The sequence below is a fragment of the Daphnia carinata genome, chromosome 7 (assembly GCF_022539665.2).
Source record: "Daphnia carinata strain CSIRO-1 chromosome 7, CSIRO_AGI_Dcar_HiC_V3, whole genome shotgun sequence".
Classification (NCBI taxonomy): Eukaryota; Metazoa; Arthropoda; class Branchiopoda; order Diplostraca; family Daphniidae; genus Daphnia; species Daphnia carinata.
In genome coordinates, this window is record NC_081337.1 from 3,539,370 (window position 1) to 3,564,611 (window position 25,242).

The 25,242-nt window shown below is 40.4% G+C and overlaps 1 protein-coding gene across 2 annotated transcripts; it reads left to right on the forward strand.

The window, feature by feature from the left end:
* Positions 1 to 452: 452 nt before the first annotated feature.
* LOC130695551 (nephrin-like) lies at positions 453 to 24,928 on the forward strand. 2 transcript variants are annotated; one of them, XM_057518693.2, is made up of 19 exons: positions 453 to 651; positions 3,358 to 3,552; positions 3,616 to 3,728; positions 3,828 to 4,143; positions 4,980 to 5,006; positions 5,586 to 5,718; positions 7,251 to 7,471; positions 8,870 to 8,980; positions 9,460 to 9,675; positions 16,258 to 16,315; positions 16,461 to 16,554; positions 17,585 to 17,732; positions 19,757 to 19,887; positions 20,347 to 20,506; positions 22,336 to 22,632; positions 23,209 to 23,955; positions 24,024 to 24,164; positions 24,244 to 24,652; positions 24,724 to 24,928. In XM_057518693.2, exons 4-17 carry the CDS (start codon positions 3,828 to 3,830, stop codon positions 24,095 to 24,097), a joined length of 2,733 nt encoding a protein of 910 aa, XP_057374676.1. In that variant the 5' UTR covers positions 453 to 651; positions 3,358 to 3,552; positions 3,616 to 3,728; the 3' UTR covers positions 24,098 to 24,164; positions 24,244 to 24,652; positions 24,724 to 24,928. The 2 variants fall into 2 exon arrangements, with proteins under 2 accessions (XP_057374676.1, XP_057374679.1); XM_057518696.2 differs by lacking the exon at positions 4,980 to 5,006 and having other exon boundaries at positions 454 to 651.
* The last annotated feature ends 314 nt before the right edge of the window (positions 24,929 to 25,242 follow it).

Consider the following 25,242-nt stretch of genomic DNA (forward strand, 5'->3'; position numbering starts at 1 on the left):
TAGTTTGAAACTTCGATATGTAGATTCCCTATAGACTAAAGGAAAATATGTAGATTTTTCTATTGATTTTGAACCGCGAAAATGATTTTTTTGGACAAGGGGTCGCTTTCTGAAACTCCAAGGCCATTCACTTTCTTACCCATCCTCAGAATTTCTTACAAAACAACACGTGAATCATTTAAATAATGGCAACAGTGGTCGACGAAAATTTTAAACTTTATTTCATTTTCTTTCTTGATACTTATTCAACCCATCTCTTATATTCGATCCAAAAGTGTCACATAAAAAAGAAAAGTTAATTTTGAAAAAAAAAGACAGTTCGACGCATGGCTTTGCATGTGGAGGCGGCGTTGTCACACCTACGGATGGCGAGTGGGGTGGGCCAACGTGGGAGAAATATCAGACCCCCAGACCCCACAAGCCACAACGTCAGTGTCGCGTTGACTTCCGTTGAGTCGAGTTGGGCGCTCGATTTTACCCGAAGCGCCCGTACAGTTTATTCCAAACTTCGCGCCATTTTCCTTCATCCGTTGGCACGCGACATATTGGATTTCAGGAAGTGTCCATTTCTGATATCCAACACGAATAGAAACGTTACTCAGAAATTCAATCTCGTAGTGTTTGTCTTGTTAAGTAATCAGCGAACCAAAGGTAAAATGTCCGTTTGTTACCTCATGTAAAATTGATGTATGAACACATGGTCCCGTCTTTTTCATTTTCAATGTCGCATATAAGAACGGCTATTGGTACTCATCCTCGTCATTAGTCGAAGACTAGAAATGCAATTGGCGCTATCCGTTTAAACGCAGGGAAATCGATTGAAGCTATTCAATAGGGAAAAGGTCTAATGGTCGCTTTGATTTCTTGATTGGTTTTCAACATGGGCACTTGTTGAGTTTCACATTTGTTGGTCGATACTTTAGCTAGTCTTTTCTATTCTCTTTTTCAGGGTTTTAAAATGTAGCTTTCATTCCCTTTTTTGCGTTTCTGCGATAGGTGGGAAATGTTAATAACATTCTCGCGATAACGAATGAAAATGTGATGACAGCATCGTAAATTTTAGTTTCTTTATCCCTTTACGTACAGCATAGTGAAGTGTAATAAACAATCAGAACGATGATAGCTAAGGCTGCCACGTATTTCAGAGTCAAAGGGTAGGACTGACGCATCAGTTCTTAGTCTGTTCGGTTAGCAATTATTTCTGATTGTCCTTGAGTTATCATAACTATGCAGTAAAGGTGTTCCAATTTAATAGTTCCGGCTCAACCTTTGCGTACGTCTTCTAATTTTTGTTTATCCATCTGCACCAATTGTGTGGCGTCGGGATTTTGTGTTCGTTCAAAAAAAAATGAGGTGGTATCCTGTTCGTCATAATTGTTGGGGGGAGAGGATACTTAAACAAAGAGGCAATTACTTAAATCGATACCTACCTGTTTTCAAAGTAAAATCTTCGTATTGGATTTGGGTAGCTCATTTTTCTGGGGTCAGTCACGCAGCCGATTAGAAATCGTCCAGAAACTTCGTTAAAACTCCTATTTCCCTCTGATAATTTTTTTTTTTACATATTCAAAACAGATCGGACTCGTTGATGGCGAGGTTTGACAGGGCCTTTGAAGTTCTTAACGTCAATCAATTTCAGCCAATGGGAAGGCTATCTCCCACAGTGTTTATTTTCTTTCTCCTTATTTTTCTGTACACGTTTTCTCTTTATTTTGGCAGAGAAGTTGAGTACATTTCAAACTGGGGGAAAAGCGCGGGTGGTCTTGGGTGTTGTTATATTGCAGTTTGCCTTTCTAGCGTTGCATAACAGGGCGTCGGCTGCATTGTTTGTGTAGGCATATTATTGTCTTCCATTGTGGACGAAGCTGACGGCGGCGTGAACTTGATTGCTTTTACTGACAAAGCCTTTTCCCACCGGCAAAATGGAGCGTAACAATAGACCAGTATACCAATTGGCAATTCAAATGGCTGTATCATTCCCCACCCGTCTTTTCGTGTGCACCTTTGGTTTCGCTCCAGGACATGGAGCCGTTCCAAAAGTCATTGGATTTTCATTTAACTGCAATGGATGAGGGGCTAGCAATAAGGTAGTTTACGCTACACCTGAGCCGGCCTTCATAATTTCATTAGTAATTGAGCCACCAGCCCATTTGATGTATAGCGGAGTGTTTTGGAAATTTTAGTTTCATGGCGTGAGACTAATGCGACTAGAGATCGTCAGGATGTTAAATGTAGACCCCCCTCCCGCCTTTCTCGTTAACATAATTATTCAGACTTTTTAAAAACGTAACACGGCTATTTGCATTTCATGTACTGCCATATTGGCACGATCACGTAATTCGCAAACAGCAATGAACGTTTCGAAACTGGGAATTGAAAAGGGTCGAGACAAAATGGGGCATTTACCTAACACTTTTAAACTTTCTATCCCCTACAAGAACATGCATTACATCGGTTTTCTTACCATCTCCGAAATATTTATAACATTGATAAAGTGACCGCTTGTGGCCGATTGCTCACGGCGTATTTTTGTGACACGAGCAGAATGTATATATATTTTTTAAAAGGACAATCGTTTAAATTTTTACACACCGTGTGGCTGTAGTGACGGGTATTTTATAGCCGTAGCACTTGTTTGGCAATAGAGTTAGCGGGTGGCATGACAGCTGGCGTTTCTGTTTAGTCCCATGTACTCGTATATTTTCGCAGAACATGCATCTTGGTTCATCTCGGCAATAAATTATGTAGTATTGTATAGTTTGACGCTAGTTCCACTTCGTTTTGTATCAGTAATCTACAGCCGTATGTATTGTTTACGTCAGTTAAGCAGACGTCTATAGCACCCGACTCGGGCGCAACTCAAACTTCCAATTGTAGAAAGTTGTGCATTTTTACTGCAGTTCTTCTTTTGTTTATTTTTCCGAGCCTCGCGTGTTTTTTTTTTAGTAGGCCAGCCATCTATTCATCGATATCTTTTGGTCACAGCCCCGTGGATGATTCAATCGTTCGCATCAACTGTTGGATTGATGGCGTTGCAACATTTTTTTTCTTGCGTGTCAGCAAATGTATCCATTATGGATAACGATAAAATAACTCGGTAGTAGGCTCTCCATCGTTCCTGTTCACCCGAGCAGCTTCATCAATCTTTCGTACATTGTCCCTATTTTTTTTTTTTTTTTTTTTTTTTGCGAGAATGCGTATTTCCTACAATGGGAGGTGTAGGCTACTACCCTGAGAAAAGGACTTCTCGTTTCATTGTTCTCACATTTGAATCAAGTCACGCTCTGTACAGATATAAATGTAAAGCTACACGACTTTTTTTTTAGCTGGAATTATATATTTCTTTTCATTATTTAGATGTTTCTTTCACTGCCTGAACCATCCGTAGCAAGTGATCCAGCAGAGGAATTGTAAAAGAAAACTGTCGACCTAATAAGAGTGCTGGGTCCGTTGCTCGACGTCCACTACACCGTCTATTGTACAGACCTCTTGAATGCTTCCCGTTGCTACCAATTCATCGATCTGCCGGATACAGCCAACGCTGGATAATTGGTTAGCCACATTCGTCTGCATGTTTAAAGATATAAGAAATAAAATCTTGTTTCCATTTGTTAGCCTATTGCAATTGGAGTGACCAACAAGGTAACCTGGGACATTTCAACGCCTCGTTCCAGCATTTTTTTTTTTTGCCGTTGCCGTGGCAACGGTTGAGTGAGATACAAAAGGAGGTACACCATGACAAGCAAACGGTTCAGAAAAGAAAAAAAGGGGCCTAGACGGAGACAAGGAAAAGCTGACAAGTTTTTTTTTTTATTTCTTTTTTTCAGATGAATATCCCCATGGCGACGAGAGTTGGTACGAGCGACAGAACTCGATGTAACGCCGTTTTGTCTGAAGACGTCGCAAGCCGTGACGTCTTCGAATGGTGGCACTACTCCCGCGGGATTAGCCGTACAAGAATGGCAAAGCCAAGCCGCAGACGCCATCAGCAAGAAGCTGAAACGAGAGCTGGAAGTTTAAACGCGATCCCGCCGGCAAAGCCACGACATGTTCTTCACGTCGTCCTTCTACTCTTGACGCTTGTGGCATGTCGACCGTGTTACGGTCACGATCCTGAGTTTTTTGACATGGACAATGAAGATGGTAAGTTTTCTGGAAATGAAAGAGGCGTGTGTCTCTAAAGCTAAACTAATTTAAACGTGCCTTTCCAGCCCTTGAATCAAACAAGAGTCACTTTCAATTATTCGCGCTCTTTTTTTTTTTTTTTTCAAATTTTCCCGCTCTTTCTTTAAACGTTTCTACCTCTCCAGGGTTCTCTTGAAATAGGATAACTTAGACAAATTAAATTTTTTTTTTTATCAAGGAAAATTTCGTTAGCCCATAAGAAATGCTAATGTTTTTCACTTAAGGCAATACGGGCGAAATTTTCTTCTTACGTCATGTCTTTTTCTAGAAAATCTGCGTGAATAATCCCGAAATCGATTAGAACTGACGTCCCATGCAAACTTTATTGCTCGCAATTTTCACGCGAAAACCGTCATTAAATTCTATCCATTTAAAATCTTGAATCCTCAACCACGATGACGTTTTGTTTTCACAGAAACATGTTCAACTTGCTAATACGTCACGTTTAACGGAATTTTCGTCGTAAAAATACGCGATGTTGACAAAGTCATGGCCCTTCTTTGAAGTCTTGACTTTAACTTAATACTTTCCTAACAATGGGCACGCAGCGCTCGTCATGTACGAGTTGCCTTGCCGCTTGGCTGCATTCACGTCAAACTCTATTACCTTACACAACTCGCATAGCGTACAGACGTGCAGCGCTGATAAGAAACTCAACTCTTGTGTGTGTGTGTGTTGTATATACATTTCGCTGATCAAGTCTTTTCCAATCATGCTGCGCCTTTGTTAACGCGAAATCACTAACTTTGGCCCGACATAACGTGCACATGTGTTTAAAAAAAAAAAAAAACAAGGAACCCAAGACAGCGTTCAACCTCCAGGTAAGAGGAGAACTATACCGATGGATGAGCAAAAAATCCAATCATGAGCACGCACGTCTTTGCATGAGCATCTAACCAATTTCTGTTGTTTTTTTTTTCAAAATTGACGTTGGCTTTTTATCTTTATCTTAAAAAAAAAACAAAAAAAAAAAAACAAAGATCCCATTCAACAATATGCAACTGGAAGTGGGGTCGATCTATCGACCTTTCCATCGAGTGTTGCCACTTCATTCTGCTTGTTTACCTGTAAACAGTGGGAAGGTGTTGTTCAATTGGGTGGGAGTCATTTGGGCGTTTTTTTTAAGTTTTTTTTTTAAGGTAATCCAAATGAGTCTCAGCGTGAACGCTGACAAGAAAGAATGATGAAAAAGATTACGAGATTATAGTTTGGGTGGTCTTTCTTGATGCACGTCATAAACAAAATTTGGGTGTAGAAAATGATGAATGCCTTTATTTGTTTTGCCTTTTTTTTTTTTTTTTTTTTTTCCATTGATGTTGATGAACGTAACTCGTTACCTCCTAGTTCGTTCTTTTATGAACAAACAACATCAACTAAATTAATTTTTTTTTTCTATGCAGGGCCTTTGGTGCACGTCGTCAGCGTCGTCAAGGGGAAAACGAGTTTACCTTGCGACATTACATCAGCCGACGAGGACGACCAGGCCAGTTTGGTTCTCTTTTACAAAGACGGCGCTAGTCAGTCTATTTACACGTAAGTTTCTAATCTTTAAAAAAAAAAACAATCACTTTCTCCATTTTTGTTTGGCACGTTTTTTTTTTATGTATATATATATATATATAAAGATCAATGTTTGACAATGTAATTATGATGCTGGGCAGATGGTTTTTGGGCACCCGTTTCACTTACGAGCGGCTCTGTTTATTTGGCTGTTATTTTTTTCTAACGATCGTAGGGCTGCCTTGTTTGTGTGTAATTGGACCGGTTGTTATTTATCCTTCGTCTGAGCTCTTCCTCTCTATAATGCGTTTAGAGTTTGCCCCGGTCTACCCGCGTTCTGCACGATAGTCGTTCAGCGTAACAGGAGAAATAGGGTAGAAATCGCTGCCGTTGGCATCGTTGCGTGTCTTATAGCCAACAGAGCGATTAAAAAAAAAAAAAAAAAAAAAAGAGGGGGAAGGGGAGAAGCCAAAGACAACTTGCGAGTTAAAGAAGTGGTTAGTTGAAAACACGCGGGGACTTTTAACGATGTGGGATTTGTTTTTTGTTTTTTTTTCTTGAACGTTGGCAATGGCATTTTTGCAAGGGGCTTTCTGTGTCCCCTCTGTAGAGGATATCAATTGCATTTGAAACTATCGTTAGAACACTTTCGGGGATTAATGGAAAGGGATGACTTGTGCGCACTTTCTTAAATAGCTTTTTAATCAGTTGAAAAGTCCTTTTCTCTTTTTCTCGGGTATTCGTCGTAGACTTTTGAAAGAAATGGACTGTTGTGTTTTCGACAAAGAAATGTTTTGTATAGGGTCGCGCAGGTCCGATTATTGTTACCTTGATGCACCCTGTTATATTCTAGAAGAATGCTGTTAAAGCAGCTCTTTTCTAGGCAACAAAAATGGAGACAATGTCCGCGCCATAGGGTTCAACAATATTTCTAAATCTAAATTTTATTTCTATCGGCAATTTCTCTTGACCAATGCGGACGTATCGTACATTGAAATGTGCAGATTTCTGCAGACACAATTGGCGAATAAGAGACCGAATGTTGTGGTCGGTATTGTAGGGAAGTCGACGTGAAACAAGGGGCCGAGTATAAATCGATGAAAATTCCGACTATTGAGTTATCTTTTTACAATCCTCTTGATGCGAATGGAACACGGGAGGAATGTTCAAGTGGACTCTTACACTACGACAAAAGCCTTTGCCCGTCTATAATTTAAAAATCCTTTCGTCTATTTGCCACTTGGATCGGAAAGTGGAGTCGATTCAACTGCCTAGCAATGCAACTCTTCATTTTCCCTAGGTTGAATGTAGCATTGACGGTCACGTATATATCGTTTCTTTTTTTAACTTGTATCGTGATTTGTCGTTTGCTTTTAACAGCACGAAATGTTGTCCTACCCCTTGCAGCTATTGCGTGACTCAGCTTTTGACGACTTACTTTCTATCGGATTTTCTGTGACCCTTTTCCATGCGTTACAGTGATAGGAAAATTCATTTTCAAATTGTTTTTTTTTTTTTTTTTTTTTTTTTTTTGCGTTTAAGTAATTCATGAATTACATTTGCAGGTACGACGCTCGAGATAAATACGCCAGCCGGCCTCGGCATTGGTCCGACGAAAACGTGCTGGGCAAACGAGCTTTTTTCAGCAAACTGCAAAGCAATAGATCGTCTTCCGGACGACTGATGATCGACAACGTCCGCGAAACGGACGCCGGACTCTACCGATGCCGCGTGGATTTCAAACGGTCGCCGACTCGCAACAGCCGCGTCAATCTCACCGTCGTCGGTAAGTGATTGTGTTTTTTCTAATCATTTGCTCTTATTCCTCGGGCTTTTTGGTGTGTCCATTCATCTTGCGATTCGTTCGGCGGTTGTTTTTTTTTGTTTGTTTTTTTCTGACAATCCGTCAGATAAACGCGCACGTCGATTGCGGATGAACGCGTTTACGGATCACTAAGTTCAGTTTTGAAGAAGAAAAGGGTTTCGCGCTTCTCTTTCACGCCGACTGTTTATTTATTTATTTTTTATCTTTTCTGCGGTCAAATGCGCTTTTGTTTGCGCTAAAGAAGATGGATCGATTAAAGGCATCATTCCAGGCTGTATTGTCCAGGCTTTTTTTTTTTTTGTGCGAGATAATGTTCCGTGAAGGACAATGCCGTCCGCATTTATTCGCGTCAAAGTAAAAGATGAAATTCGACCGGTAAATGTAATCGAAACAAACGGGATTGCCAAAATAATGTCCTCTTAAAGTGTTTCCACTGGAACGTTGAATTAGTTATAGTTTTGCGTGATGCCTTTGATTTGCCCATCGTTGATGAGCTTCCAACAAGGAATTCGTGATTAAGGTTTGCGTTACCGCTAGATGCCGTGCGAAGCTTAATGACTGCGCGATTCATTTTCCCCTGGACAAAAGGACCGTTCGTGTAATTGTATTGATCAAATATTGGTATCCGCATCGACTCAGCAGATAATACTCGATGCTGTCAATAGCGAGATGTGGGAAGAGAAAAAAAAAAGAAAAAAAAAAGGGTGTGCGTGAGCGAATCTTGCATCCGAAAGCAGCGGCCAGGAGAATGAAAGATGATAAAAGAAGAGCTCGGACAATAAAAAAAAAAAAAAAAAAAAAAAAAAAAAAGAAGACAGAGCGTATAGTTATCGAGACAAGAAGAAGAAAAAAAAAAGCCTGGAGAAAAGTGGGGTCTGCTGGACAACAATGGTTCTCGTTATCTGCCGTCTGCTGACCTTATTGATTGTTCAATGCATTTAACTAAGACCCGTGTTAGAAAAAAAAAAAAAAAGAGGCGATGTCTATTGGTTGAATCAACTGCTATAATCATCGCGTCTCGCGCAATATTTTTGGACTTGCATTCAAAGCGGCTGACCGAGTGTTTTGACGAGTAAATCATAAAAGGCCAAGGGTATTTTCGTACGTCGAATTGCATGTAAGTAGCTTATCAATGTACAATTCGATTTCCCTATTGTTACATCGTCTTTTGCTATGTACGTACTGTTTAGTGTATCGGAAAAGTTTTATAGACTCTCGGGATGCCAACGGCATTTCATACAAAGTCTCGCATTATTCCTTTTCTCTGCCTATCTCTTAAAGTTTATCAAGACAGAACTTCATCGAGGATTTTTCTTCTTTTGCCCACTCGGATTTATTGTTTTTGTTTCTTTAATATAGTGCCACCGAAGCAGATGAAGATCACAAACGAAAAGGGTGTGGATGTTGGTGATCTAATCGGCCCATTCGACGAAGGAGCGACGTTAATCTTGGTCTGCATTGTCACCGGAGGTAAAGTTCAATAGCGGGGACTGATCTCTTATCTTGCATTATTTTTAGCTAGTAACAGTCGCGAATAGAAACTTTCCCCTTCAACGAGTTAAAGCTGAGAGGCGCATGTAAAAAAAAAATCCATCGAGTTTGGAAACAGTACTTTGGGTATTCGATCTAATCTCGTGAAGCTATTGGCTGTTTTATTCACGCGGCTATTCCCACTATCGCTTGCTTTCGTTTACAGCCCATTAGGATAGCCTTTAGTCTAGTCGTTTTACTGTAACATAAATTCAGTCACGCACGCCAACTCTTTTTTTTCCGGGAGAGACGAGTCGAAGCCCGAAAAGTTGGAACGAGACGGGCAGAAAATCGAATGGGCAAAGATTTTCCGTCTGTGTCCAACATAACTTTCGTTAACGATCGCGACATTTAGATGCTTGACAGTAAGATCTTTTCACGTTTTTTGAAATTCACTTTGATTTGTGTTTGAGCTATAGGTAATCCGATGCCGGAGGTAACGTGGTGGCAAGAAGAGAGGATGATCGATCGTCACGTCGAAGTGCGCCAATATTCGGAGAACGGCGTGGCCAGCAATGTGCTTCAGCTTGAACGGCTAGGACGGTCTGATTTGCGTACAAAGTTGTCGTGTCACGCGTCCAACAGTCTACTGGCGCAGCCTCCGCTGACCAGATCCGTTGAAATCGAACTAAATCGTGAGTACCAAAAAACAAACAAAAAAAATACTTTCTACATAATACGCAATGCCGCTAAAGGGGAAGGAAAGAAAAAGAAGATAGGACAAAGAGTTTTCGGGATAAAACGACAGATACTTATCGTGTGAGAGGCTCTCTTTGTTTTTATAACTCGCGTTCAATCGTTTCAAGTCGCAGAGATCAGGAAAGAAATAGCGGCTTTGAATGACGTCTCGAGTCTTTGCAAACACGATTTCGTGGCATGTCCTTCAATAGCTCAAAATGGGGGGGGGAGGGAAAGCCCCAGGGCAAACTACTTTGTACTGGAACTCTTTTTGCTCTTGTTATAGTTTTGCCTCTGAAACAAACCTCTTTTTTTTTTTTTTTACGACAATATTGTCATAACTTTAAAAAAAAAAAAAAAAAAAAAAAAAAAAGGGCTGAAATGTTTCATATGTAGTTTATGTGGCACTTGGCTCTGCATTTCTCTTGTGTTCCAATAGGGCCACAGCTCTGGAAGATCAAACATTTTGTACTCGATAACCTCCCCCCCCACCTTTTCCGAGGGGGGGGGGGCTGTTGATCCATTACTTGATAAATACCCTCGTATGTCGTTGCGCACTGGTCGTGAAACGCTGATGAACAAAAAATCCAAGAAGATTAGGAATTAAAAGATATTTAATCATCCGATACGCTATTGAGAATTAACTTTTAACCTTTTTTTTTTTGGTTCATGTTGCGTCAAGACTGCGGGAAACGTGGATCCATTAACCGTGCGGACAAACGTCCAGGGTCTCGTGTTGGCCCTTATCAATTCACATGAGGATGAGGCCGTTAGGGGAAAATGGATGTAGGCAGTTTTTTGTGTCTTGTTTTTACCCAGACGAAATTCCCAGTTTGATTATCTTCAAGATCTTTTCCCCGTGTCAGTTAGCGATTGAGCGTGAAGATTAACAGAATTGGTTCTCTGGCTGGAGTCTGCGGGATTTGCTGATAGGCTCGTAATTTGCGCCCGCTTAACATGGACAATAGAACCAGTCCCATTGTTTTCTTCAGTTTCGAATGAATCGCTTGTTTTTCATTTTCTTTTTTTTTTTTTTTTTTTTTTGCTGTTTCTCATTTTCTAGCGAATCGTTCCAGAATCCATAGATTCTTTTTCGGACTAGACTGTTTATTTTTTAATCCCTTAAGAGTAAATAATGCAATTGAATCCGTGAAAAGCCCGTAAACGCAATCGTAATGATCCGGTTCGGCTATAGACGTCAACGCCCACAATGTCATAAACAGTTACGTTTTTGGTGCGCACTAAACTTATTAGAACAGTGTACAATAGGGACTAGAGCAGAGTCAACAACTCTATAGAACATTATATCCCTCGTTCGGGAAAGTTGGTCTTTGTACGAAAGGGCAAGGGTTGCTCCCCCCCCCCCTCCAAAAAAAAAAAAAGAAAATCGACATTTGATAGCTTTTGTGATGAGCAGGGCTTTTCATAACAGTCTGTGTGCTGGTATAGACGGATCATTGACGAAAATCCTAGCCGAGGAGAAATGATTGGCGAGAAAATAACAATAACATTAGTAATAACAAAGAACGAACAGCTGCTGCCAAAAGATTGAAGGGCGTGAGGGATATCTAAAGAAATTGTTCAGTTAGGAATTGCGGAAATCGAATCGAACGTAATTCAATGAGATTGTTTTTTTTTTTTTTTTTTTTTTTTTAACCCTGAATCGTTGAAAGCTATTGCGATGTCTACCCCTCAACTTTGCTGTTTGATTTCTAATTAGACATCGAATCTCGATTTAATTGCTCATGTTTCAATTTTCGTTTTGCTTTGCCCTAAAAGTAACTTGTTTCCGAGCCTCTTAGGGAGATGGGAAAGTTCACACGGTTCGTTGCTCTCATTAGCTTTTCGTAGTGGTTCGTTCCCCGATCAAAGTACTTAAAAATCATCACGTTAAAACAAACAAAGAAATGCAGAGCTGGGATTTTAAAAGAAAAACAGTTTTTTTATGCAACACTGAAATGAAGTCATCAGCTTCACGTTTTCCCATCAATTCCATCGCGGGAGATATTCGAAAACGCAAATTGGCAGACACACACACACTCCCGTGATTTCTTCATTTGAATTTTGATTGATTTTCACCTACTAATCACACTTTCCTACCGTCGAAATCTTGGAGAACCCTCCCTTTGAACAAGTTTATCATCGGGGGGGGGGGGGGGGGGGGATTTAAAGAGAAAAATTTGTTTTCTTTATGGGACGTTTCACGCAATCAAGGGAAGCGCGTCAACTCTCTCGCATAAACTTTACGCGCAGGTTCTGAAAAAAAAAAAAGGATGACATTTTAAAAGGCAAAAGTTGTGCAGCATTTCGTGTGATCAATCAACGCAAACAATGCGACATGTTGGATTTGATCCGTTGGCTCGTTCCCCCTAATCAAATTCACGACGACACCCGAAAACATTTGCATGTTTCGAGCTTCACATTTCCCCGTGTTTTTAAAGATTCGATTTTTCTCCAAATATCGAGTGTTATTCCACGTGTCCTTTTTTATTGACATAGGTCGCTCTCGTAGTGAGATGGAATCGAAACAAAAGAACACCTTTAAATCGTTTGAATATGCGCTGCTTGTTTGCCAAATTTCATTTAATTTTTTTTTTTTTTTTTTTAATTGAGTTGGATTTTCCAAGTCCACACATTTTTCATATTTTACCTTTGGCCGTACGCAAATGGTACGGCCGAAGGATGGAGCGAGGCAAGTGCGTGGCCCGTTCGAGTGGAAACCGATTTTGCCGCATTAAAAAGTCGTAAAAGATTACGATGTTAGCGCGTGCGGTTGTTTTTTTTTTTTTTGGGGGGGGGGGGGATGGAACGAAAAATTCGAAGATAAAAACTTAAATGCAATGTTTTCTTTATTTTTTTAATTTATGGATGTTGCCAGCTTATCGTAAAGTAAAGAGCCAGCAAAGGTTCGTTCAAATAGCAAATCATTTTTCACGCCGGCACATCCCCCCCCCCAAAAAAAAAGAGAAAGAAAGCAGAAAACGATTTGATTCCCCAAAGTTTCATGTTTTAACGTCAATCCTAATTCTTTTTAACGCGCATCGATTTTCGGCTTGCGCAAGTACGACTTGAAACTGTTTTGCAAAACGAAAGGAGTTTCAGTTGACAAACAATTAAGGGTCCTCCTTGCGATTTGTTACAACACAATGCGCAGCTTAACCATAAGGGCCTCCTGCTGCTTAATGTTCTTGGAAGTCGAAATTACTGCGACATGGCAACACGAAAATAATCAGCATTTGGGTGGGATGGGGATGGGTTTCCTGCGTCTGTACGTGTAAACGTTTGTGTAAATTTCATGTCAGCTGACGCGCTTGATTGGCCCAGCCGACAAATCGTGCGAAAGTGGTGGGATAATTCAATTAAAACAAAAAGATGGCGTTTGTAAATGCTGGAGGGTATTTTAACTGCAGTGGCTTTACGATCGTCTTTGATGCGTATCACAAACCACACGAATCGATATATCGATTTGATTGTACGCTATTTCTTTCGGTTCTCCTTTCATTTCGGTAGGAGCCATTGCGTTCGTCCAACTACGGCCACGGCTCGCCTTCCGGTGGCCGGACGAAGCTGAAAATTACCTTTCGCAAAATGACGATGAGAATTAATAGCCGTCATTTAATTTATTGTGAATGGATGGGAATTCGTAGCGTTTCAAACCACGTCAACTTCTAACAGTTCGTCAATGATCGTGTCGTGTTCTTTCGATTGTAGTTGAAATTCTGTTGGTCCGTCGGTGCGCGCCATCCCATTCCCGACTTCCGTTGTAAAACTCAAGTGCTCGCGTTCTTTCGTCACAACCTATCGCAGGCCAATGCGAAACGTGCGTCATGCTAACTGCAATCGAGCATTTAATATCGTTCAAGTTGTCCACAAAACTTTGACGTTAGCAGGGCAACGTTAACTTGCGTCTTCCTTCATGCATTTAGTCTTAAAAAACAAAACTTTTATTTCGCCTACGACTTTTTTTTTGACGTAATAAGATCTTGAAACATTTTAAACATTTCAAACATTTCCTAATATTTTACGTAAAATGTCCTCCGCGCCACAGGGAAAGCGATGGAGCCTCTTTTAATTCTTTGGGCGTTGTCTCTATTTTTTTTCCCTGTCTGCTGATTCGACAGCGTCTGTCACCGGTGACCTACAGTTTCATTACAAAGTTTTTTTTTTTTTTTTCAATTAGACACCGGATACGTTTAGGAAGTAAAACTGGAACGTGAAATCACATGTTTTGTATTTTGTTCGTTTTGATAAGATATGCAAAGGCAGATTTAACATTTCGTTCGAAACGTCTTCCGATATTGATTGAAATGTTGACGTTTTTTTTTTTTTTTTTTTTTTTTGCTTCTCATTTTTGTTATGGCTTCGAGCATTTGACGATATCGATCAGCGAGTCTCATTTTATACACGAAATTACGTGTCGCTAAACAGGAAAAGAGAAATGTTGAAATGAACACGCGTTCAATCACGACGTGAAAAATTTGAATGAATTTCATCTTGCTCTTTTCGTTGGTTTACGGTAGGCCAGAAAACCGTACAAGGTATCGAATTACCACTAAAACATTTTTTTTTTTTATCAGCTCGTTCCGAAGAACAAAAAATTTTAAAATCTAACATGAAAGAATCCAATATTAAAATTGTTTAATTCTGCGGGACGGGAGCCAACCAAAATGTAGGCAAAACACAAATCTAGTTACCGAATCATAGGGTAGCAGTAGGCTATTAAAGAAATTTACGCGACGTGATTGGTGGTCGGCGATATGATGTAGAAACGCTTTGCTCTTTCAGACAACGGCTGACTCGTAGTTGCATTCGAGCGTGTGCAATATGCGTGTCGGTCGTTTATACCTTTGTTTTATGTTTAGACATACATTTAACCCATCTCGATCGTAGTTACGGCGCAAAGCTTTCGATGCTTTCATTTTCTTTTGGATCCTATTTCCATCGCGATATTCTTTTGCTGTTACATTGTTCGCCTCGAAATGAAGCAATGTTTTATTTCAAATAAGCTCGAAAGGAGAATTTGAATAATGTAAACAGCCTACTAAATCGATTGCTGCAAATAGGGGCACAGACGTCATGCGAAACGCGTTGTTGTTGTTGTTGCTGCCATTTTGTCATTTCATTTATGGCCGCACGTCGTTTGCCTGTCGCCCTTTGACTCTCGTCCGACTCCATCGTAATATGATATTTCAAGACACGGCGTGAAAGGATGAAAAGAAGTCCCTACACAATTTGAATGGACATTTTCATAAAGTACACGTTCGCACACGATGTTGGAATGTATATATATATAAAAGAAAAAGGGGGGGGGGAGGGATTTTTGCTTATCTGTTTGAAACGAAGCGACGCACAATTTCTATGTTAGGCAGCCAACAAAAAAAGAAAAAAAGGAAAGGAGGTACGTGCCTTTCCAAGAAAAAAAAAAAATAAATAAATACTGGGATCATGGGGCCTCTCTTTGTAGAATTATTGAAACTTGATAGTTCCACGTAATTGGATAAAAAATTTTTTTTTTTTTTCCCGGACAAAATGGGGAGGTAAAAAAAAAAAAATGTTGTCCCACTTTTATTTGTTTGCATCTTTGTGAACTATATACATATATATCCGCGTTGCTATCATGACGGGGTACAATAGGACCGCTCAACAACATTTCATTGATCATACAATGCACTTGTGATTCGCTTGACCCAATTGCTATATTTACCGCAAAAAAAAAAAAAAAAAAAAAGAGTTGTCCAGCGCGTTTGGAGAACTTTGACACGAGCCGTTTCAAAGACGCACGCGATTCCTGGATGATTAGTTACATGTTTAACAATAAAAAAAAAGAAAAGAAAAAAAGAGTGGATTCGGATTCGTTGGATATTCTTAAAAGATTTTCAAAGTTTTCTTGTAGTTTTTTGTTCACTATTGGTTTTTTGAACGGTAAACGTAAGTCCTGGTGTTGGGCCGTTTGATTTCTTCCGGAATCGCGAGCAATCGGGTGCGTATCAAAAAGACATTGTTGACAGCTGTGCTAAAGGAAAAGAAAAGAAACTTTGAGGAAATGCAAGCGCATGTAACGATGCGCAGTACAACCGAATCAGTTTTTTTTTTTTTAAATCAATGGCGTGAGGGGGTAAACTAAATGGAGCTCCCCCCCCCCCCCCCCCCCCCAAAGAAATCGAAATCAATAGTGTGGTCTGTTAATTAGAGATTTCGACTTTGAAGGGTGCAGCCTTAATATCGTTTTCATGCAAACACGACACATTGTTATCAAAGACTTTGCGATTTTCTTTTTCATTCCGTGCCAATTATGCGAAGATTGGCATTTTCAATTTAACGAGCACGTGATCAATTTGGATATTGTATCGCATACGATGTCCTCTAATACTTTTGTCATACCAATTTTATGATTGAAAAAGGCGCGCTGTTACTTGTCACCAAAAAACTTAACTTTTTTAAGTTTTTTTTTTTTTTTTTTGGTGTCGTTTTGGAACATGAACGTCTGTGTTAAAGATAACGCCGAATTCTAATATTTATTTATTTATTTTTAAATTCAGTTAAACCGCTGGACGTCCGTATTTTGAGCAGTCGCCAACCGCTGTCATCCGGCAAAAAGTAATGATATCCCTACGTAAATTAATGCAATAGAATTTAACTTGAAATCCATTGAATAAGTAAACTTCAACGTATCCATTTATTTTTTTTTTTTTTTGCTACAACAACAAAGTATTAATGATTTTCGTTGTCGTCATTTCACCAGGTACGAATTGACCTGTCAGACGACTGGATCGCGCCCGTCGCCCAAGGTGACGTGGTGGAAAGACGGCCATCTGCTACGACACTCTCAAGAAACGGTAATGACGCCATTTTATCCTGTCTACTCTGTTAGCGATCGGTCCGTTCAAAAAAAAAAAAGAAAAAAAAATAGTAGGGAAGGGGGGGGAGCTCGTATTAAAATAGGACGGTGCCGATCGATCGGCCTCAGAAATCGATATAACTTCTCCAGTAAAGTTCCGTTGCACAAATCAGTCATTAGACGCATTGAGCGTGTTCTTAGCGATTCACGCGCGCATTTGGGTTGAACGGAATAAAACGCGAGCGGACTGGTGTCCCGAAGTTACGGCCGCGTGCGTTTCAATTGCATTTTTTTTTTGGAAATGCGATGCACAATGTGTACGGCCTTTTTGCCGTGAAAACATGGATTCGAACTATTTTCGTAGCTGATTGTGATCGGCCGTTCATCTTTTTGGCGATTCGAAAACGAGCGCAAACGATTGAACGTCACGCACGTTAGCTATTGATAAAGAGCCGCTTCTTTGATTGCTTGCGGGTTATGGCCTGTTTTTATAATGTTGATCTCTCTAAACGATGAGCTGTTCTCGGGAGAACTGATGAGCGAATAATGGCCACTAAGACGGTGCGTAGGATTACGCGTGAAACGCGTGCCCAAACTCGGGGAAAAGGTTAATAGCTTCGTTAGCTCAAAGTAGGTTAACGGATAAGCAATTGCGTTTTTTTTTTTTTTTTTTTTTTAAGTAAGTGCCGAACCCGGGGAACTTTTCAATCCCTTTGCTAATGGATGTTTAGCTCTCGTACGAACTCGTAAGCTAATCAAATCAATTGACGCTGTTAAGACTTTACGGAACTCGTAAGCTAATCAATTGACACGCTGTTTTAAGATTTTAAAAGCCATCGGTCACAACAGAACATAGGCTTATCGCAAACAATATGTTTTGAAAACAAAAGAGAGCTGTTCTTTTTAATCCCATTTTGTTTTTATGTTCGTGCACTGTGCTGTGATATAACACGCGTCTAATGCCTAACATGTTTTGTTTTTTTTGTTGTGCTTCTCTTTTGGAACTGTTTTTTTTTTTTTTTGTTTAGCAATATGACGGCGGCAATGTTACGCTAAGCCAATTAGCAGTTCAACTGACCCCTGAGGATGATGGCAAAAAACTCGTTTGTCGGGCGGAAAATCCCGTCCTGGGCGCGGCCTCGGCGATTGAAGACACTTGGCTTTTCGACGTCTACTGTGAGTGATACAATTTTTTGTTTTGTTTTATTTCTTGTTCAAAAGAACGAAAAAAAAAAAAAAAGCTGGGGGGTTTGTGTTGCACGTAAAATAATCAACGAAGCCGTAAAAAGAAAAAAGATCAAACGCAATTCGCACGAAGGAAAATAAAAAAACAGGGAGGTGTAAATAAAATGTGGCGGTTAGGGAAACTACAAAGGACGTTTGATTTTGGTTGAAACCCGACGCAAAGGATATGAAAATAAGAAAGAAAGAAAAAAATAATAAAAATAAAGGTCGTTGAATCTCTGAAAGTTTAGCGTGAGCAAGCCGCGGCCTTCTTTTCAGAATCCCATTCAAACACAAACGTCCAATTAAAAAGAGAATTGCATTGGATATGTGGCGAATACGTACCACTCAATTGGGAAAACGTCAACGCCAGATACTAAGATTTTTTTCTGGGTCTACTTTTTTTTTTTTTTTTTTTTCAACCAGCGATTTGTGGTGGTGGTGGTGGTGGGGGGGGGGACCATTGCCTATCTTATATCTCCCACCCACCGTTTAACGTTTAAAAATTTGCTCGCCAGCGTTCCTCGCCGGGGGTTGGGAAGCGCTTTGTGAGTTGGCCACACTTTGCGTGGCGCTTTGCATAGTGGCTCGGATGCACACGGTCTTGATTTCGTCTAGCGATCAATAGAACAATGGACGGGTTGTTCTTTATGGTGTACGCAACTACGTTCATCAATGGCCAGCTGATGTGTAAACGAACTTTAAGGCGAAACAAGAAAAAGAATGATAGAACGTAAGAAACCATCGTAAGCTCATTGACTTTGTGGGAGCACACAAAGAAAAATGGATAATGCGGAACGCAGTTTGAAGCCCTTTCGTCGCCTACTGCCTAACGCCATTATGTAGGTGGTGATTGGTCCCTGTCACGTGGCCTAGTACAGTCCCTATTAGAAATGTCTCGTTTTTGTGTGTTCGCAACATTTCGTCCCACGCTCACAGAATTCAGTTATCCGCGTAGGCCCGCATTGGACGGCAAAAGCAAAAAAGCAATGGCTAAATATTAAACAAAAAGAAGAAGACATTCCTCAGAATGGATTGACAGGTAACTAAGGAATGCTTGGGCCTGGCCGGAAATTGGATTTTATTTCTCTGCCCGTGCGTCGAGCTGTGAAATTCAAACATTTTCTATCTAAAATAACGACGCCATTCTATATATTAAAAAAAAAACAATAATAATAATGAAAGAGGGAGTTTTTAATGTATTCGATTCGCGATTGTAATTTACATTAAGAAAATAGTAAACAGTCAGACTGTGAATGCAGCGAGTTGCGGAAAAGCGCATTGATGGGCGACGTGCGTGTTCGTGAACGATACGCACGCAAGCCGTCTCTCTCGCGTTATTTGGACGCATTGAGACACACACGTTGGCGGAACGAGAGAAAACCGAGGACATACTCATAAATTAATTCGGGCAAAAGTACACGGTCCAGCGGTCCGTGCCAGAGTGTCGAGACAATGGAAGCTCTACCCCCTCACCCCCCCCCCACCCCTTTTGTTTTTATCTCTCTAGAGTCACTATCTCGCAAAACAAACACGGCAAAGTCTGCGCCAGAAATTGCACGTTGAAATTGTTTAGAATTTGCTGCGTTTGTTGTAACTATTTTTCATTGTTTCTTCGTCTCTCGCAAGCAAACACACACACGAGCTGTATTTTTTTTTATTATTATTTTATTTTAGGGATGTACCAGGCACGACTGGGGATTTATTTCAATTAGATTAGCTATTAGCGGTTGTTGTTGTCTGTTTGCTCGGCCATCTGTTTAACATGGCAATAGTTTGCGTTTCAGTCGGTACGTCTACGTGCGGAAGGATGATAAGAAATTGATGGAAGCCGTGGCCGAATTTGATCGATATCTACGATTTTTTTTTTTTTTAACCCGTTTTTCTTGTTTTGTTTTTGTTTTATTTCGTGTTTCTCTTAGCAGATGTCTGTTTTCCCCTGAATTTACGCCATCGATTTTTTTTTTAATTCGCAGATGTCCCTCGCGTTCGATTGGAACTGGGACGGAACCTGGAAGGCGATCACATCCGCGAAGGGATCGACGTCTACTTCGACTGTCACGTCACGGCCCGGCCATCAGCATTTCGTCTTGTTTGGCGACATCAGGTCCGTCTCCTTTTTTTTTTTTTTTTCTTTTTCTTTTTCTTTTCTTACATGAAACAGACGTAGCGAATGCTTGATTACGTTATCAGACATTCGACAAATTTCATTACTGCCATCATCATCGTACCTCGTAGCGATTTTATTTTAAAAACGAAGTTATTGCGCAGAATTTATTCGCGTAATAATAACGTTTTTGTCTTTTAGAGCGTTTCAATAGCTCCATGTTTATTGTCGATGATGTTTTGCTTCCTTTGGCAAAGGGGGAGGGGGGTCTTATTGTCACATTGTTTTCGTTATTAGCGTCTAGTCTTCTTAACGATATGACGTAAAAGCAAATTTGGGGGGAAGGGGGATTGTAATTGGAGTTTGTTGCGTCCCCGTGATATCAACGTGTCTTTAATAGCAATGTTTCTCATTTGTTTTGTTTTTTCTCTTACTCTCGTTATTCGCATTCTCGCTCAGTCAAAAGTTCTACATCACAACGTCAGCGCGGGCGTAATTATCAGCGAAACAAGTCTGGTGTTGCAACGAGTTTCGAGGAGTGCCACCGGTCGTTACACGTGTCACGCAAGCAACGCTGAAGGCGAGGGATCCAGCGCACCCTTCCACTTGAACGTTGCACGTAAGTCGCGTTTCTTTTTTTTTTTTTTTTTTTTTTGTGTTTTGTTCGTTTAAAATTATCCGTCCCCCCCCCCAACTCTCTTTCACGCAAAACTGGACCCCGCCCCCATTCGTCATCAAACTGGCAGCTTGTTGGGTATAACTAGCATTTCAGTGGCAAATGTCAGGGTTACCTTATTTATACAAGGTCAACGTAGATGATGTTGTGATTAAGACATTGAAACAATTTAAACATTTAATTTCGAATATTGAACACGACAGGGAAGGCAAAAATATTTAAAAATCGATCAGGCAAATTAATTTGTTTAAATTAAATTTGTGTTTCAATATGTCGACGATATCAATTTCTTATGCGCTCATTTTTTATTTAACTATAAACGATGCGATTCTTTTGTTTAAAAAATAATAATAATAATAATTCAGACCTGATATCGAAGGGCTTCTCCAATCCAATATCGTCCGTCTGTGTTCCGGATGAACGATTGTTCAATTCCACAGTATCCCCAAAGATTTTGATCGTTTCGATTTCAATGTGAATCAAAGATTATATTTTCTCTAGACTTTCTAGGAAGTTTATAGGACCGTCATTCTTAACCGAGAGCATTTTTCTTTGAATTATTATTATTATTATTTTTTTGATCCAGTCTTATTTGATTTACCCAAGGACGAAGATGTGCCATCATAAAAGAGAGAGGGAACACTCTTCTAGGAAATTTATTAAAAGAACAAATTGTTTTTTTTTTTAAAGAGAAAAAGGAAATCTCCGTTTGCAGCTTTTGATAGCTTTTCTTTTTATGATTGAATCGTTTTTAAGTCCCTTGAATTCGACATTCGTGCGATTCGAACGGCTAATTGGACGTTGCAGTTTCGTCAAGTTCTCTGCTCGTGTCTTACAGCGATATTTCCCCTTCGTTTTTCTTTTTTTTTTTTTAAATCTGATCTTTCTCCTTTAATGCAAAGAATTGGCAATTTAAATTTCAAAAAACGAAGGGCAAATCGTCGTGGGATTCGTAGTGAGCTAAAGAATTTTTTAATTATTAAATGTACTGCAATTGGTTCAAGGTTAATGACAATTTTTCCTTTTGCTTAAATGATTCGCTTTTCATCTACAAAACAAAAAAAAGAGAGAAGAAGAATAGTAGCAAACAGAAAATGGGACATTGCATCTTTCCAGTCGAGTCACGCTCGTATTACGGGGTTTATTTGTATGTAGGACTCTATCGGTCTATGTGCACTCAAGTCAGGTCCCTCATGTCGTGCTTGACAATCGTTTGCTTCGCGTCCTGTTTTCCGGCTCGGCAGCTTCTCTTTGCTGCGCGAGCCCTGGCAAAACTAATCTTCGTTGCCTCAATTGGGTCGCTTCTATAACTCTTTACTCTTCTAATATCTCCGAGAGAAAGCGAAAGAGAGAGAGAGAGAGGAATATACGTTAACGTTCTCTCTGCAGGCCATTTCCGTTAGTTACCCATCCGATAAGGCAAAATGTGTTGCTTTGTTTGTTTGTTTGTTTTTTTTTTGCTCAAAGCCAAACAAACACAGCAAAAATAAAATATTACGGCAGCTTTAAAAAAAAAAAAAAACGATATAGTTCTCGTGATTTACACAGATTTCATCATTAAAAACGCCAAAACATTTGGCGTTAAACCGGAAGCATGGTATTTACCTAAGAAATAACGAAGGATGCGTTCGTTTGTGTTTTGCCGACAGGTTGATGTAGGTTCACTGTGTGCTAACAAACCCTCTCGACTTTAGCGATATTGATTCGTGGTTGTATAGCATCTACACCCGCCCATGGCAACATGTATATAATGTATTGCAATCTTTTTGCAGACAAACCCGTGTGTCGGCCGGAGCAAAAGAATTCCTACGGTGGTGCCAAAGGTCTGACAAGTGAAGTGGAATGTCATGTCGATGCCAAACCGGCCACGACGGCATTTCGTTGGGCCTTCAACGGCTCCGGTGAACTGTTGAACTTGACGTCAGCGCAGCACAGCATTAGAGAAGGGTCCGTCTCCGTCTTGCGCTACACGCCACGCAATCACCTGGATTTCGGGACGCTCCTCTGCTGGGCCACCAATCCACTGGGCGTCCAATCGCAGCCGTGTGTTTATCACTTTTACACAGCCGGTAAAGATTTTTTTCTTTTGTTTTTTAATGTCTTCAACTCTGAATGATTTATATAACTGATTTACATTTTCAATTGATTGTGCATCTCGTTACGCACGATGATTGAGAGGCAAAGGTAAAAGTGGTACGGCCAAAAAAGAAATGCGTGTTTGCGTGTGCAAGTCAGCGAAATTGGGTTGATTAACATCTTCAGGGCTGATCGATGTGCTCGCTACACTGAAATAAGCTCGAGTAGCTTACGGTTTTTGATGCTAAATCGAAATCGATTGAAGACTTGTGCAAGAGCTCACGTTAGCGTGTCGTATCGTCGGCACAAACACAAACGGACACTTCTCCCACCACCAACTCCATCTATCTTTTTAGATTGGATGTTATTCGACCTTGTTTCATTATTGGATCTCTTTTACACTACCACAAAAAAAAAAAAAATAAATAAAAATGTCGATATTTTACATAGAAATAATTAGAAATCCTTTAATGGAAAAAATCAATGTCGCTTTTATTGGAACACTCTTTAAATTAAACGCAATTTCAAATGAAAATTTACGTTCGTTTTTTTTTTTTTTTTGCGTGCAGGTGTTCCCGATCCGCCGAAGAATTGCTCCATCGCTAATCAGACTTTGTCGTCGTTCGAGATCGATTGCAACGAGGGATACGACGGTGGTATACCGCAACATTTCAAAATGCACGTCTTCGACATCAAAACGCGGGCGTTGCTGGCCAACTTGACGTCGTCATCGCCCAGATTCGCCCTCCACCTGGGTTCGGCCTCCTCGTCCATACCCCAGTATTCAATGCTGGGCAATGGCGGGACGGGCGAGACTCCAAAGACGCACAGCTGGAAGGCTTCTTCGAATAATACCAGTAACGTTATCACGACCGATTACGGGATCCTTAACAACAAGACGGTGAGGCGCCATAATGGCACTGTCGGTGGAGTGGCCTTTATTCCACCGGTGGGGACGCTCCTCGAGGTGACGGCCGTTAACGCGCACGGCGTTAGCGAATCCGTGCTGATTGAAGCGACCCAGCAAGCTGTGGTAGCCTTGCTTCCGGCCGGAATGCAGTCTGGAAGTTTCTCCAATTTGAGGATCACGTCGACGCTGGGAATTTCCATCGGTGTCGTTGTGATCGCAGTTTGCGCGATTTTTATCCTCGTAGTGGCACTGCGCTTACGTAAGCGTAAGAAAACGCCCGTCCGCCATAATCTTGCGGTCGTTACGGGCGACGATAAAGATCGGGACATTCACAGCTATAACGGCAATGATGAATACCTCGAACTGGGCGCCAAAGATCCCGATATCATCAGCAAGGACGCTCAAGGTACCCCTAATATGCAAATGTGGAAAATTCAGAACTCGACCTAATAGACTTTTAATTGGCTTTTTCAGGATTAACAATCGTTTCTCGTCTAACGCACAATCCGCTAGAATTGATGGTCAATAGCCAGACGTCATCCATCTAGCGCTTTGTTGTACCATACCATTTGCGATAGAACAGTCCAGGTTCTTCCGTCGTTTTGATCAGCTCAGGTATCTACCTCACTCGTCTCGTTAATTGTGGTTAATTTATTTGATTATTTTTATTTTTATTTCTTTTTATTTCGCAAAGGAAAAAAGTGGTGCCGTGTTAAAACATTTTTATTGCGTTGCAAATTGATGTCTATCGTGTAGCACAATATCACTGTGCTAGCGCAAATGATACGCTTCCGAGTGGATGGGGGGGGGGGGGGGGGGACAAAACGATGCAAGCGTGTCCATTCCCACATTGATAGCGTAATTGTTTGGCCCATATATCCCAAGCCTTAACGCGGGCCGGAGAGCAAACACCTCAATTGCTCGATATGCCCGAGGGTATAGCGTCAATGGTGTTGGCAACGTGTACGTTGATCTCATCGAGTTGATCAAACAAAAAAAAAAAAAAAATTCCAATAAATAAATTCAATAAAAGATTCGACAATGGGATGGAAAATTGAGACAAGGACACGACATCGAATGACCACCGTTGACAGTCTGAGAAGGTGATCTTAGTATTTGTCTTTCCTTATCTTTAGTTTACGACACTATAATGTTGTGTTTTAAATTTATCTAGAAAGTATGGCGAGCATCTCATCAACATTTACAGATTAAAACGAGAGCATTGTACAGGATTGATTTTGTTGGTTTTGTTTATTATCAAAAAGCAGGCTATCCTATTTTAAAGGCTTGAAAGCCTCATTTAGCCAATTTTCAATAAATGAAATGTCGAAACGAATCGATACAGGCCACAATAAAACAGTCGGATAAGTTTAAATAAATTTTTTAATATTAGCTTTATCTTCTAATCATTTACTTCAATATTTCCTAGCCATTTTTTTTCATAGTATACCAAGTTCGGAAATAACCACAACGAAATTTGTTTCTCCTGCTGCCAATGAAAGAAGCGAAATGTCTTCGTTCGTTCTGCTTCGTCAGCCGACTAACCGTTCTGCTTGCGGACCGCTGCAGGAGTACCCCACTTAACTTTCCTCCATTAAACAATAAGGTACCAAAACAGTTGCGGTATTTGCTTAAGGTGTGTAAGCACAATTTGAAGTGTTTAGTTAATTGTGCAAAACGCAGCTAAATGATG